This window comes from Crotalus tigris, unplaced genomic scaffold (assembly GCF_016545835.1).
Source record: "Crotalus tigris isolate CLP2741 ecotype Arizona unplaced genomic scaffold, ASM1654583v1 scf7180000018340.3345759, whole genome shotgun sequence".
In the NCBI taxonomy this organism is placed as follows: domain Eukaryota; kingdom Metazoa; phylum Chordata; class Lepidosauria; order Squamata; family Viperidae; genus Crotalus; species Crotalus tigris.
This window is the reverse complement of record NW_024096953.1, coordinates 2,881,284-2,896,570: the sequence shown is the minus strand read 5'-3', so window position 1 is coordinate 2,896,570 and position 15,287 is coordinate 2,881,284. Positions and strand designations below refer to the sequence as shown.

The 15,287-nt window shown below is 47.6% G+C and overlaps 1 protein-coding gene across 2 annotated transcripts in view; it reads left to right on the top strand.

The window, feature by feature from the left end:
• The first annotated feature begins 5,488 nt into the window (after positions 1–5,488).
• The window catches only part of USP2 (ubiquitin specific peptidase 2), a 57,568-nt gene continuing 47,769 nt past the window's right edge, over positions 5,489–15,287 (top strand). Inside the window, exons 1-2 of one of the 2 annotated variants that reach the window (XM_039350630.1) lie at positions 5,489–5,586; positions 13,268–13,352. Coding sequence is in view for 1 of the 2 variants with exons in the window: in XM_039350629.1 (XP_039206563.1) it covers positions 5,550–5,586 (37 nt within the window). In the remaining variant the exon portion in view is untranslated. The remainder of the gene's footprint in view (positions 5,587–13,267; positions 13,353–15,287) is intronic. The other variant, XM_039350629.1, reaches the window with a different exon arrangement.

Sequence of the window (15,287 nt, the reverse complement as noted above, 5' to 3'; positions counted from 1 at the left end):
GGGCGAAAAAGCCCCCCAATCTGCACAAATAAATCCTTAGATTGTAGAATTCCTTTGCTTGTGTCTTTTTCTCTCTCTCTTTCTTTGAAGGATGATTTATTTGGCTGGCTGTTGCTGACTGCAGCTAATTAAGGAAAGGAGATTCTTAACCAGTTTAAGAATTTGTTTACACTATTCTCTAGTGCAGTGGTTCTCAACCTGTGGGTCGGGACCCCATTTGGGGTCGAACGACCATTTCACGGGGGTCGCCAAACAACGCAGTCCGCCATTTTTTTCCCCTTTTCCTTAGCTGTGCTACTCCTTTTTATTCTATTGGCTTTTGAAAGCCAATAGAATAGACTCTCTTGCATAGAGTGTAATTCTATTGGCTTTCAAAAGCCAATAGGAATTGTCCAGGCTGCCTCTGCCCTGCTGAGCCCACCAAAACTCCCATTCTGCAAACGGTGCTGCACCAGTTGAGTAGTCCTCGACTTACGACCGGTTGAGTAGTCCTCAACTTACGACCGGTTGGCGGTCGTGGCATTAAAAAGGTTGAGAACCACTGCTCTAGTGAAATGTTGCTTGGAGTATCACAGGTTTGCTACCAATGAAACAGTGGGTGTTGGGCTTCTGTCTAAAAACAGCTCATCCAAGGAAGAGTAGAGGGGAAGGAGAAGGAAAAGAGCAGTTTCAAGGGTAGCTCTTAATTACAGTGTAACTTGCAGCAAATGGGGGGGAATTCAACATTGTTGATGTCTTAGTACAGCCTTCTTGCCCATTTGCAAATATTTCATGTGTTGACTTCTGCCATCGCACACAGCTAATGCAGTGCACATACAAGGAGTAAAAACAGGGTCACCATCACCCAACAAGCAAGCCTAAAATCACAATAACCATCCCAGGTCCACAGCACCAAGGAAAGGAACGTCTGTGGCCTTCCTGCTGCAACTCTGAGCTTGGTTTTCTTCTTTCAGACGTTTCGCAACCCAGCTAGGTAATATCATCAGGATATTCCGCACTTTCCAACATGTCGGGTTTTATTTTAAATCGAGGCCCAAAGAAGAGAAGCGGCTTTTTCTCCTTTTGGAAAAACTTTCAGAACTCCGATTCTATCCGTCATTTCATGGGGCAGCTCCTCCGGACGACCCCAGCCTCACCCACATCGGGACCCTGCCACAATCCGGGGTCAGAGAAGCAGCTGCGGCCGTCCCACCGTCCCTCCAAGCAGGCAGTCAGCAGGCCGGGCTCCAGACTAGCCCCCCAACTTGTTTTTCCAGCAGCTCCCCCCCCCCAGGTCCCCGCTGGACCCCGCTCCGCCGGCAGCGCCCAGGAGCTGCGCTAGACCCCCTCCCCACCACCGGCTCCTTTCGGCTGGGGCTGCCGACCCAGATGGAAAGGGTGGGGAGGGGTCTGACCCGTTCCGGGGTCTCCCAGATCGATAGCGGACGGTGCACCACCAGGTGACCCTCCCGACGAGCCTTCTGGGCGGCCGACGAGCCCTCTGGGCGCGTGCAGAGCGCGGCTGGCTTTCCCGAGGGCTCCGCTCCGGCTTTGCCGGCCGCCCGCGGACCACCGGCGCTGCGTCACCCGCGGCCGGATTGTGACATCAGGCGGCGGCGGCGGACTAGGGGCTCCATGGAGCCCGCCGCGTTCGGCTCGTCCCCCCCGGAGACGGCCAGGTGAGTGAAGGGCGCGCCCCTTCCCCGCCCCGGAGCCGGGCAGCAGCCGGGCGCTCTGCTTCGCCCCGGGCAGGGGCGCCCCGGGCCGCGGAGGTCCGCAGGGAGGAGGCTGAGCGCGGCTCGGAGGTGCCCGGGGGGGGGAGGACCCGGAGGCTGGTGGTGCCTCGGCCTCGCCCCCTCCCCAAACCGTCGCCCCGCCCCCGCCCCGCCCTGGAGCGGCGTGGGAGTCCCGCGCGCATCGCCCCGGGTGGGTTCGGTCTCGCGAAGCAAGGAGGACGCGGAGGGCGGGGGGCGGGGGGGGCGAGAAGCCCAGAAGGGTGAGAGTGGGCGATCTGGCCCGCAGCCAAAGCCTATCTGGGGATGGGGGGGTGATGGGAGTTGTAGTCCTGGCATGGCTGGCTGGGAAGTCTGGTGCGGGGGGGGGAGGGGGACTTGCAATGATGATGGTGATGGTGTGTGTTTTGGGGGGGGGGGGAATTGTTGGACCAAGTTTTTAGGAAACTTTGTTGAGTCAAGGAGATGCTCCGGTTCTAGAAGACTCCCTCTTTCTGGAGTCCGTTTGAGGCCAGGGGAAGAGATGGGCTCCAGTGTATCTAGATAGAAGGGACCAGATGTGGGACCAGGGTTAGCCAAGGGGGGAGCAGGCAGGCTGTTGGACCGTTCAGATACCCGGGTTTTTCCAGTGCCCTCTGCACCTGCTCAGGAGCCCTGTGGTCCTATATTCCAGGCTTCTTCCTTTGACCCCAGGCTCCAACCTGGGACCCAGGGGCCCGAGTGCTTAAGCACAAACTGAAAGTCAAATTAGTTTAGGTTTAGGTAGAAGTTGGCTGTGCATTCCCACAACACGCTTGTTTGTCCAACGGCTGGAGAAGGTGCAGTGGGTGTGTCCGGTGATCACAGCCTCTGAGTGAGGTTTCTTGTGGCTCTTGTTGTTGGGAACAGTCCTTAGAGACCAAATAGAGCAGAAAATGCTTTCTACACAAACACACAAAGAGAGAGAGAGAGAGAGAGAGAGATGCAAAGAGACATAAATTCCCAGTTGAGATAAATACTGTGTTCTGTGAATGCAGTCTTTGCATTCACAGACAGACATGTATGCCCAGAGAGAGGCAAAAATTCACAGTTGACCTAAACTGGGTTGGGGTTGGGGTCTCTTTCAAACAGAACTCTTCCTTCGGGACAGACTGTGTGTTCCTCTCCTGTTACATATTTATTTATTTATTTAATTTTATTTATATGCCGCCCAATCCTAAAGGACTCATATAAGGAGGGGCTGCTATGTCAGAGGGGGGGGGATGGGTAACTGGAAAAGATGATCTCATTTTGCCCCAAGCTCCAAGCCATCATTCTGGGCTGAGTCACCACCTCAGGATTGTGGCCTGGAGCAGAGAAGTGGCTTGGTCATCGCAGCCAGTCAGCCCTGAGTGACACACGAGATTCTGTGATCTTGTGTTTGTGGGGCATATTTAGAGATCTGTCCCGGGAAATGTTTGGGGGGAAGGCAGGAGGGGGATTTGCACCCCTTCTGGAAATGCACCCAAGTGGTAAAAACTAGGGAGCAACACTGCATGGGCTTAAACTCTCCCCCCCTTCCAGGTACTCAGCGGTAAGTTTTGAAGTGACCAGCACACTTTTTTTAAAGTATCTGGGATTCGTTAGCTGTAGTTAACTGAATAGAAGAGAATTAAAGTGAAATCAATTATATTCTCCCTTTTGTTTGTTTTTTTCACGTGGTTCCAGCCAGTTTTTAAATTCCTTGGTTCAGGTTAGCTTAAACTGGTTGTCCCTTCTGAACTGGGGACGCCACAAAAAGGCTACACCTGGTTCTCCTTCCTGAACACAGGTAAAAGGACAAATCTAGTCCCCCTTCCCAGACTGGGCACACCACAAATTAAACGGTAAACCTGGTTCTCCTTTCTGAAGTGGGGATACTGCAAATAGCAATAGCACATAGACTTATATCCCGCTTCACAGTGCTTTACAGTCCTCTCTAAGTGGTTTACAGAGTCAGCCTATTGCTCCTCCCCCCAACAATCTGAGTCCTCATTTTACCACCCTCGGAAGGATGGAAGGCTAAGTCAACCTTGAGCCGGTCAGGATCGAACTGCTGGCAGTGGGCAGAATTAGCCTGCAATGCTGCATTCTAATCACTGCGCCACCACAGCTCTTGGTGTGTGTGTGTGTGTGTTTTTAACACCAAAGCTACACCTGGTTCTTAAAGGCTACACCTGGTTCTCCCTCCTGGATTAGGGACACTGCACGTGAAAAGTTATAACCCTGTTCTCCTAGACGCAACATAAGTTAGAATAGAATAGAATAGAATAGAATAGAATAGAATAGAATAGAATAGAATAGAATAGAATAGAATAGAATAGAATAGATGGGGATGACGATGGGAATAGAATAGAATAGAATAGAATAGAATAGAATAGAATAGAATAGAATAGAATAGAATAGAATAGAATAGATGGGGATGACGATGGGAATAGAATAGAATAGAATAGAATAGAATAGAATAGAATAGAATAGAATAGAATAGAATAGAATAGAATAGATGGGGATGACGATGGGAATAGAATAGAATAGAATAGAATAGAATAGAAGAGAAGAGAAGAGAAGAGAAGAGAAGAGAAGAGAAGAGAAGAGAAGAGAAGCTGGAATGGATCTGGGAGATCATCTACTCCAGCCCCCTGCTCAAGCAGGAGAAAGGCTAAATGTGCTTCTCCTTTTTGGACTGGGGACAAGTTAAGCCTTTTTTTTAAATTCCTGGTTCTTTTACCTGCTGAGAAGAAACAAAGAAAGGGACAGGATTTGCAATCAGCAGCAATTCTGGGAGGAGTTTTTTTGTTTCCTTATTCCTACTGGTGTTCAGAACAGCCCAGGCTGCTTCCTTCTCCCATTTTTTTTTTTTTTTAATCACTTTGCAAAGCACGGCTGCTTCTTGAGTACCCATTTCATAAACGGCACACCGAGGCCAAGAGATCTTATCCAAACGGTAACGCAGCTTAATCCAGGTGGTGCAATTCTTGCCCGTCCCATTTCCTCATTCTCGCGATGTGAACACAGCAGTTGGAGATTGCAGAGATAATTGCCATTGGGATTTCACGTTGCTTCTTTTTTTAGTGCACGCCAAAATTTACTATGGATTTGGGGGGGGGGTGCCACATATTGTAAATGCCAGCTTTCTTTTTTTTTTTTAACCTCCAGGTTTCTAGTCATTATGGATTAAGGTAGTGTTTCTCAACCCACACACCTTGAAGCTGCATGGACTTCAACTCCCAGAATTCCCCAGCCAGCTATACAGCTTCAAGCTTCATACAGCTTCAAGCTGCCTAAGTTGAGAACCACTGCATTATTAGAAAAATGGCAGTGCCTGCCTTAATTTCCTATCTGAGGTATCCCCCTATTCCCACCTACCCACCCCCTTTTTTTCCCCAGATCTCCAGTTTCTTCCCCTTGCCTCTCTCCATCTGCATAGGGGATCCACCCGGCTGGGCCTGCTGGGTGGGATCCTCCTCTCCTGCCCCTTTAAGTCCTCCAATGCTGGAATGTGAGCATTGCCCCCGCCATCCCGGGAGGTCAGATAAAGCTCTATATTTATCCAGTGAGTAACCTGAGCCGTGGATCTCTCTCGTCCAGGCTGAAACAGCACCCGGGCTCCTTCCAATCTACTTCATTTTCTGCCTGGGAGAGTCTGCTCGGTAGATCCCCCTACCCACCCCATCACCACCAGCCCTGCCCTCCTCCGACAGACTGGCCCTGCCACCTTTTAATCATTTCTCTTCTTTCTGACCCCCCCTCCCCTATTTCTCTCCCCCTCCCCTCTGCAGAAAAAGCAGCTTGCCAAGGCTGATCTGAGCCTTCTGTCCACCCATCCCAGGCTTCAGTTTCATGCCACGGCTCCGTGGGCCTGTCGCTCTACACACAGGTGGGTGCAAACCATAGTGGGGCACACAAAAAGGGTGTGACGGCCTAGCAGGGATTGGGAAAACTGGAGGGTCTCAAAACGTGACTGTTTCCATTGGGTTGAGTAAAAGTGGAGGGGGGAATCTTGTTCTTAGTCAGGTATGAATTATCAGACCCAAACGGGCTATGGAGCCAAGACTAATTTAGCTTGGGGTTTTCAACTATACCAGGCTGGCAAATTTGGGGCTGTGGAGTCCTTGGTGCTCTCTGAGCCTGGTTGTTTTCTTGCAGACGTTTCGTGATCCAACTTGGTGACATCATCAGTGCTAGAAAGGAGTGAGGTTTTCTCCCATTTTATATATAGTTGCTTGCTCCAGAAGCGTTGGTGGGAGTCTGTTTTTTTTTTTCCTTGCTAGTTCCTTGATTAGGGCACTGGTTTTTGCTTGATTATTTGTCTGGTGTTAATCCCTGCTTATCTGGGTTTCTCTTTCTATGAAGCCCTGGGTGTTCTTGAAGCTTGGCTATTTTCTTGCAGATGTTTCATTGCCCAATTAGGTAACATCATCAGCACTAGAAGGGAGTGGAGTTTGTTCTCTGTTTATACACAATAGCTTGCTCTGTCAGTGTGGGTTTCTGCTTGCTAGTTCCTTGAATAGGCTGTTGTTTATTGTTTGATTGTTTGTCTGAGTTGGTAGTTTCTTGATTGCAATGTTGTTTACAGCTTGGTTGTTGGTCTAGAGTTCTTGGTGATAATCTCCTTATCTTTGTATTGGTTTCTGGTGAGGTATTTTGGTCCTTTTGTTTTCTTTTTGACTTTTTGATTGTTTCTTTTCAGTGGTATGTAGAGGTTGTTTATCTCTCTATGTGCCTGTTGACAGCTGCTTTGTCTGAGCTCCAGGCTTCCAGGAATTCTGTAGCGTTCCTGGATTTGGCTTGTCTAAGGTGCTCAGAGTTTCAAAACTGAAACTATGATGTTGTGCAATTAAGGAGTTTTCATTATGTCTCCTAACTGCAAGTCAGTTCTCATAGATGAGCTCTGCTGGTCTTCTTTGGGACTTTGGGTGCCCCAATCATGGACCAAACCTTGGTTAATTTGATCCTTGTTTGAAGAGAAGAGCAAGAGTGTTGGAAACACTGGATCATTCAAGATCTTCCATCCACAAAGATTTGGCTCCACTGAGAATATATTGGACTATCACTCCCATCATCCCGAGTCAAATTTCCTGATGAATATGCTGACTGGGGGTGAAGGACTTGCAATCAACATTCCTGAAGGATGTGTGCAGAGTGTGAAGGACAGCACGTGAGTGTGTGAATCTTGAAAAGTTTGATGTAAACCTGCGTAAGATATCTTTCAACCAATCAATCAGAATAGAGTTGGAAGGGGACCTTGGAGGTCTTCTAGTCCAGCCCCCTACTCAAGCAGCAGAACCTATACCATTCCAGACAAATGGCTTTCCAGTTTCTTCTTAAAAACCTCCAGTGATGGAGCACCCACAACTTCTGAGAGCAAGTTGTTCCATTGGTTGATTGTCCTCACTGTTAGGAAGTTTCTCCTTAGTTCCAGGTTGCTTTTCTCCTTGATTAGTTTCTTTCCGTTGTTTCTTGTCTTGCTTTCTACTGCTTTGGAAAAGAAGTTGACCCCCTCATCTTTGTGGCAGCCTTTCAAATACTGGAATACTGCTATCATGTCCCCCCCCCCCCAGTCCTACTTTTCTCAAGACCGGCTATACCCAAATCCTGCAGCCGTTCTTCCTATGTTTCAGTCTCCAGGCCTTTAATCATCATAGTTGCTCTTCTCTGCACTTTTTTTTTTCAAAGTCTCAACGTCTTTTTTGTAATGTGGGATATTCTGGGGATATATTTGGGAGCAGATAAGTGGCTGGAGAGATGTGAGCAAAATTTGGTCTATTGAGGGTTCAGCAGATCAGAAAAAAGTGGGGGTTGTTCTGTTGACCCCCCCCCATCCCTCCTTTCCCCACAGCCAAGGTCCTTCCTTTGAGCATCCTCAGATTAGTACAGCTAGTACAGCTTGAAAAAGATTTCCAGTCAATTCTACTGACTCAGCTCCTTTCCTCCTGCCTTCCTTCTCCCAAACCGAGTGGGACCATTTTGCTGGGGAAGCACTTTCTGCAAAAGCGAGGCCCAGGTGTGGGGATTGTAGAGCTCTTTTTCCCCCAAATCCTGGCAAGCTGTGGGGAAGGGGAGAGGAAGCAGCTTGTCAAATTCACTTCTGAGAATAGGCGGGGAGGGAGGTGTTGGGGTAGTTTGCAGGAAGCTGGGCGATTAGCGAAGCTGGTCTGGAGCCTTGTTTGAAGCTCCATGAAAATGGAGAAGAAGGAAGAGGCAGCAGCCCTGGACAAAAAAAATACCAGCTGGAGAATTGCAAAACAAATTCTCTTGGGCTTCAAGTTCAGGTTCTCTTTGTGGCTGGAGAAAAGGTAGTTTGTTCTGGAGAGGCCGTGCATGAGCTGAATTGCGATGATGGTCAGTGTCTGGGATGTTTGCTGTCCTGACCCCGATCTCCTGGGTGAGAGAAACTCCCCAGACACAAATGAGGAGTTTCCAGAGGGTGCAAGACGTCACGAACTCCCAGCTTTGTCCTATGTGCTGAACAAAATCACGCAGAGTTCTCTCTGTGGGGCAAACAGAAATCGGTTTTCAGCTTGTTTGCTTTCCTTGAAATGTAATGCATTGTCCGAGCCCAGCCCCTTAAAGGTCATTGTGTTGTGTCGTGTTTTGCAAACCGCTCGCATGAGTTAATTCAGCAGCCAGGAGGAGGATGTATTGGGTGAACCCAGCTAAAGAATAGGCCAAACTATCCCTTGGAAATCTGAGCGTTTAGGCAGGTCCAGCCACACAAAGGGTCAAGGTTAGCAACCAGGGAGTGAAATCAAAGTGCATTTGAGGCTACTGTAGGATTTGTAAACCAAATATCCACTTATTGTAGCTCTGGTTTAGTTCTTTCTACTTGTGACACGCACACACGCACACACAAAATTGCCTTGTTCTGTATGAGCTGGCTATGTATCCTTTCAAAGGTCCCAAAGTGCTCTTTTTCAGGAGGCAATTGGATTTTCTTGTTTTTTCTTTGAAGACGTTTTGCTTCTCATCTAAGAAGCTTCTTCAGCTCTGACCAGATGGCAGGGAATGGGAGGCTCCACACCCATTTCCCCCCCTCACACACACACTCAGGGGACACTGAGGACACAGGTAAGTCTCCAAATGGCCTCAACGACTCTCTAAACAAGAATGCCAATGACCAGCTGTCTGCAAGGAGTATAAATCCTTCCATTCCCCCAGAGCTGAAGAAGCTTCTTGGATGAGAAGCGAAATGTCTTCAAAGAAAAAACAAAGAAAGTCCAGTTGCCTCTTGCAAAAATGCACCTTTGCGACAACCGTCACCTGGAGAATCTCCATACCAGGGGTAGGCAACCTTGGCTCTTTTATGACTCATGGACTTCAACTCCCAGCAGAGCTGGCTCAGGAATTCTGGGAGTTGAAGTCCATGAGTCATAAAAGAGCCAAGGTTGCCTTCCCCTGTCATAGACATTTCCTCTCAGATATGCAGGAGTTAGAGCAGCGTTTTTCAACTCGGCTCTTTAAGATTTGTGGGTTTCAGCTCCCCAAATTCTCACCCATTTTTCTGCTTCTCTCTGTCTATTAGAAGTCCCAGATTAGTGGTTCCCATGCCGAATATTTATTTTCCCTTCTGACACTGCTGTTACGAACAAGGCTTATGCCGTTATGCTCATCATGGTTGTAAGGCACTAGTCCTCATTTTCCTGCAGCCCGGTTGTGTACAGGCGGTCCTCGACTTACAACAATTCATTTAGTGACCGTTCAAAGTTACAACAACACTGAAAAACCTGCCTTAGGAATATTTTTCAGACTTATGACCGTGGCAGCCTTCCCGTGGTCACCTGATCAAAATTTGAAGGCTTGGCAACTGACTCGTATTTATGACCATGGCAGTGTCCCAGGGTCATATGATCAAAATTCAGACACTTGGCAACTGGCTCATATTTATGATGGTTGCAGCGTCCCGGGGGGTGTCACGTGATGCCCCTTTTTGCAACCTTCTGACAAGCAAAGTCAATGGGGAAGCCAGATCCACTTAACGACCTTATGACTAACTTAACTGCAGCGACACATTTATCAACGGTGGCAAGGAAGGTCATAAAACAGGACAAAACACTTAATTGTCTCCCTTTGCGACAGAAATGTTGGGCTCAGTTGTTGAGGACTACCTGTAATCTGATAGATGTGGGTCATATTTCTGCAAAAAAAAAATCATTTTTCAAGTTTATGGAGACAAATTCCCCAGTTCAGCTGACAAACAGAACATAAAATATGGAATAACAGAGGTGTACGAAGAAGGGAACAAGGAAGCAGAGGAGAAGAAGGTACCTTGAACAGGTTCAGAGAGGCCACATATTTGGAGGCAGAGAAAAAACAAAATTTGATTTGCATAATTTCCAGTAAAAAAAAACAAAAGATTGCATCACACATAAGACTCAGAATTCTGAGGAACAAGAGTCTCACTTTCCAATTACAAGTCTGGGGCAGGAGTTCATTAGACTGAAGGCTGCCAGTACTGCAGCGTTTTCATGTGTGTTGATTCCAGCACGTCAAGTAAATTTTAAAAAGGAAGAAAATAAAGGGTAAAGATGGCCTATATGACAAGATATGTAAATATTTTAAAAAGGGGAAAAATGCTATTAGGAAACAAATACCTGCAAAACAGAAGCCTTTCGTTTTGGCCAATTTGACAGTGATTCTTATTATCCAGCACAAGAATATTGTGCATACATGATGCGCTTAAAAAAATCAGTGGAATTTTGATTGCATCATTATAGTTGCCAACTTGACTTTTTTGACATCTGGCAGATACACCTGTCCCCCTCTGTAAGTTGCTTGGGTCTTGTTTTTCCCCTCCCTCCCTCCCTCCTTTCCCATTCCCATCTCCTTCCTTCCTTCCTTTCTTCCTTCCTTCCCATTCCCATCTTCTTCCTTCCTTCCTTCCTTCCTTCCTTCCTTCCTTCCTTCCTTCCTTCCTTCCTTCCTTCCCTGGAACCTGCAGATTATTGCCCCTGGCTGCATAAAATTATTCAGAAGGGTTGGAATGACTTACAAAGCCACAGGATTTAAACCCTTTACCTTCCATCGTGTGACGTGCAGTGAAACAACAGATCTTTTAGGTATGGGCCAAGTGCAGGTGCTTCCCAAAAATTCACCATGCTGATCTAGAACCAGGTGTTGGAGATGGAGGTCAGTCTTTCCAGGTAGACCACACAGGGAACACAATCAAGTTGAGCCAATTCTACTTTATTGTAAGGTGACATTAATCTTGCAAAGAGGGATCCTCAATGTTCTCTGACGTTTCTTGCAGATATTTCATAATCCAAACTAGGTAACTTCATCAGTTGCTCTGTGTTTATATACAGTTCCTTCTAGCACTGATGATGTTACCTAGCTGGGTCATGAAATGTCTGTAGGAAAACCACCAAGCTCAGAGAACACCGAGTATCCCTCATTTCAACCCTGAGCTATAAATATTCTCCTTTACTGGACTCTTGCAAGTCTGAAAGTACAATTCTCCTCAGATCTCCTTTACACACCTAGAAGTTGGGGGGGTCTCTTCTGAGCCTCTTGCCCCACTTATTATCCAACTGTGGGCTGTGCCCCCTCTTATCTGCCCCTTCTCTAGGCAGCCCCTCTCTTCGTCTTCTCTCCCAAGGTTTTTCTTGTGCACTATTACAATAAGGCATAAAATCAGTTTTATAGCAATCTAACTGTCATAGCTTCTCCCAGAGACTCATGGGAACTGCGGTTGGCAAGATCCTCAGCTCTTCCATCCTCCTTCCATATTCTAGAATTGTTTGACCGGCTCTGACCTCATCCGCCCCGCTCCACCAACCCACCCCCTTTATTATCTTGGACTGCAACTTCAGTTATCCTCAGTCGGCATCGTCTGGCTAGAGGGCAAAGATGGTCGTGGGAGCCCAGCCTGGTCATCCTGTCCATGTTCATAACCCATAAAGGGAGGGTCCTGGTGATGTAGAGCAGGAGGAGGGATTCCTCTCCGTTCTTCCATCTGGGCATCCAAGCCACCTTTTTCACTGTAATACGAAAAAGGAAGCCAAGGATCAGGGGAGGATTGTTTATGCTGGAGAAATTTGGCAGGAGAAGCAGCTGTGGTTCCCCCTCCCTCTCTCCAGCCCGGCCCTTTGGCCTGGTCCAACCTGAGACCCACCTCAGCTGCTTGGAACTAAAAATAGATCTCTCGGTGATCCAGTTACGGACTTGCTTGACCCTAAATCACTGGCGGCGAGGAAAAAGTCGGAGGTTTGACTGGTCTTGCAAAACAACTACGAATGCGAGGTTGTGTAACTTCAGCACACTGGGCCGAATGCGCCCAGTTGCAGCGGGAAGCAAAAGCCAGGATCTCCAGCTGTAGAGGACTAGAAACTTCTTGGTCACCTTTTGCATATGGCTGAGGTGGGAAGCGAGCTTCAATGGCTTTGCCTGGTGTTTGGCTTCTTGGCCCCCTTGCTAGAACTGCCCCTAATGACAGGGACAGTTGCAAAGTCCTGCTTTGGGGGTTCTCTCGTGAGTTCCTGCATTATTGTTATTGTTGTCGTCCATTTATTTACCGCCATTTTATGGCTTGAGGTGACTCTGAGCATCTAGAACCGTGTGATGAGCTCCCTACATTGTGTGAGATCACAGCTGCATTGTAGGAGTGCTCAACTTACAACCATAATGGAGCCTGCCGCTACAGGTTCAATTATCATTGTAACTTGTGGAGGTCAATAAGTGGGTCATCATGTAACTGTGCCCAATTTTATTACTTTTTTTTGCAGTGAGCGTTAATTTATGACCATTTTTTGCGGTGAGCATTAAATAAATGTGGCAGTCATTAAGCGAACGCTGTGGTCATTAAGCAAACACAATGGTCACTAAAGGAACCCGTTGTTTGTTATGAGCTGGGTTTTTTCCCCAAAAAAACTAAAAGCTAAGTGGAAGAATGAAAAAAAAAAGATACATTTTGGGAAGCAACATTGTCGTGTTGTCGAGCAGGGGTTCCTGGCGGTCCCATGAACTAAGCCCTACAGTTGAGTGGGCAACCTCTTCCAAAGTGGCTTGCCATCCTTCCAGGAAGTTTTTTCCACTTCTCAATCTGGCCCGAGACAGAAGGGCTGGCCCCAAGTCACCCAGCTGGCTTTCACGCCCAGCGAATGGCACCTAGTCCGGCTCCTTTAACCGCTGTGCCAATCCTGGGAGGGATGCAGCATGATTTGAGGTCCGTCTTGTGTGGCTGGATTCCCTCCAGGCCCTTCCTTTTCCGGCATCCTTGTTGAGCCGCGTCCTCTCTTTCTGGGTCGTTTCGGCAGCCCCACCTTGGTCCTGCAAGGAGTCAGCTGCGTCCCTACAAACCGCAACCTCTCTGGAGCCCTTTGAAGGCACCGCATACTCCAGAAATGCCTCCGATGCAGGCCAGGCCCGAGAGAAAGAAGACACACCAGCTTCTGCAGCTGAAGCGGTCTTCTCCCCATGCCCCAGGCTGTCTCTCCATGCCACGCTGTGCTCTCCCTTCACCAAAGTCCCTCCCTTCTTGCCTGCACCTGAGTTCCCACGGGTGTGTCCCATGTTTGTGTGTGTGAGAGTGATTCATCTGGCTCTCTGTGTGTCTCCCACAGCCCCAGGCACTCATTGTGAGATGATGCCACTTTGCTTCTAACATCACAAGGAACAAAGCTCTCGTAGAAGTGGCAGACACAAACGGTGAGCATCCTCTCTGGGCTGGGGGACGTGGGGGGAGAACTACAGGTTTTATGGGCTTGTTTGGAGCTGGTCTTGAGAGGTCAGCCTTGCCAGAGATGAAGCTGGCCAAAGCCCACCATTGTGGGGATGTTCGGTTGTGCATCCAATTTCCAATTGGAAATTGGAATCTATTTATCCAAAGGAAATAGGATCAAGAGATGGGTCCTTTGGCAGGTTTGGGGGAGCAGATTGCAACAATCTGAACAGCTACTAGAGGGCAGAAAAGGAATACAGAGAAGCCTACATTCTGACCACATCTCTGCCACTACTCTGGGTAGTAAAAGTGGGGTCTCCTTGTGCAAAACACATATTGTCCTTGTATCTTACGACTCTTCTTTCGTTCTGCTTCGTTCTGTTTCCTCCAGCTTCTGATTTGAAGGGCTGCCTTTGCACAACACCCTTTATAAGGTTCTTTGTAAAGGTAGGGACCTCAACCCTCTAAAAGCCAGTCTATCTCAACCTACACAACTTGAAGGTTGTGTGGACTTCAACTCCCAGAATTCCCCAGTCTCTTCTAAGGAGGCAAAGCTAGACTGGTTCAGGGTGTCTTAGCGTGATCCTATGATCAGCTGAGGATTGATGGTCTTGGTGAAAGAGAGGCAGGCCCAATGTTCTCTGTGTCTTTCTGTCTGTCTTCCTGCCTCTACCAAGCCACCACAGCACATTTTGTGCTAATGCATTCGTGCACAACAGGCATTGCAAATGAGGGATCGGCTCCTGCTTCTATTTACAAGCATTTGGTGAGCATTGCTTCACAAATGACCTGTTGGCGTGACCTTCTGAGGTGGCGGCTTGGTTACTCATGCTGAATTCCATCCCACTTAATTATATCCTGCTGTGCTAATTGTGTGTGCAACATGTATTTGAGTGGCTTGGCTAAGGATGGGTTACAAGCAAACTCCAAACTCTTCTGTGAAGAAGCCGCTTCTCAAGCCAACATAGAAGGTATGTCCTCCAGCGGTAAGTAAGGCAATTTTGAGACCGCCAAAAAAAGGCCAGAACCCACCGATTTGGTCTACCTCATGGTGGAGGGGGAGAAACAATGCTTAACTTTTTCCTTCTTTACCAAAACTTTTTGCTTATCCCAAAGTCTTATCAAACTTTGAGGACTGGTTGTTAAGTCCCTTCCTTCAACACCGTCATACCTTTGAACGGTTTCTGAAGGAATGTCATAACTTGAGGGCTACCTGAATTATAAAAAAACAGCAGCCTTGAGTGATCTCCGTGTCATTTCAACAAGTTACTGTTGGTAATTTCATCGAGTTTCTTCTTCTTAGGGATACTTTGGGAGATTTTCAAGTCTATTTTAGTACATGTCACAACCTTTAAGTCTGTTCAAATGCCCCTGTTGTGATGGGTAGTGAGTTCGCATGTTGTTACCCACAGGAAAAACCATTTTTACTGAATTTGGGGTAATTTAGGCAGATTTGGAGAGCGTTGGGCTAAGACGTGGTTTGTTATTTTGAGGAGCCTTTGCATTCTGGAGGAAGAGGTTGTCAGGTTGTCAGGACAGGTTGTGAAGAACAAAGCAAAGAACTTAGAGTTTGTCTTCTCACAATTGCACAGGGCCTGGAAGCATACTGGTTTGTGCATCCGTCCTACATTGGCTGTGGTATCCAACCCTGGTTGGCTTGTGGTGATACGCTAAACCATAATACGATTGCTTTGGTCCTGGCATAGCACGTTCTGTCCAATGTAGAGTGTCTTTCGTCAATAGTGTTTCATATTGAATGACTTTTGATGGAACACCCAACACTCAATTCTTGAACTTAGAAGACATCCTAAGTTTGCTAACGGTGTAGGGAGAGAGCCACTTTAATCCATCTTGGCTAAAAACCAGGAGTCTGGTACAGTAGCTTTTCCTTTCCAATAAGCACATTTTATAACCAACTAATT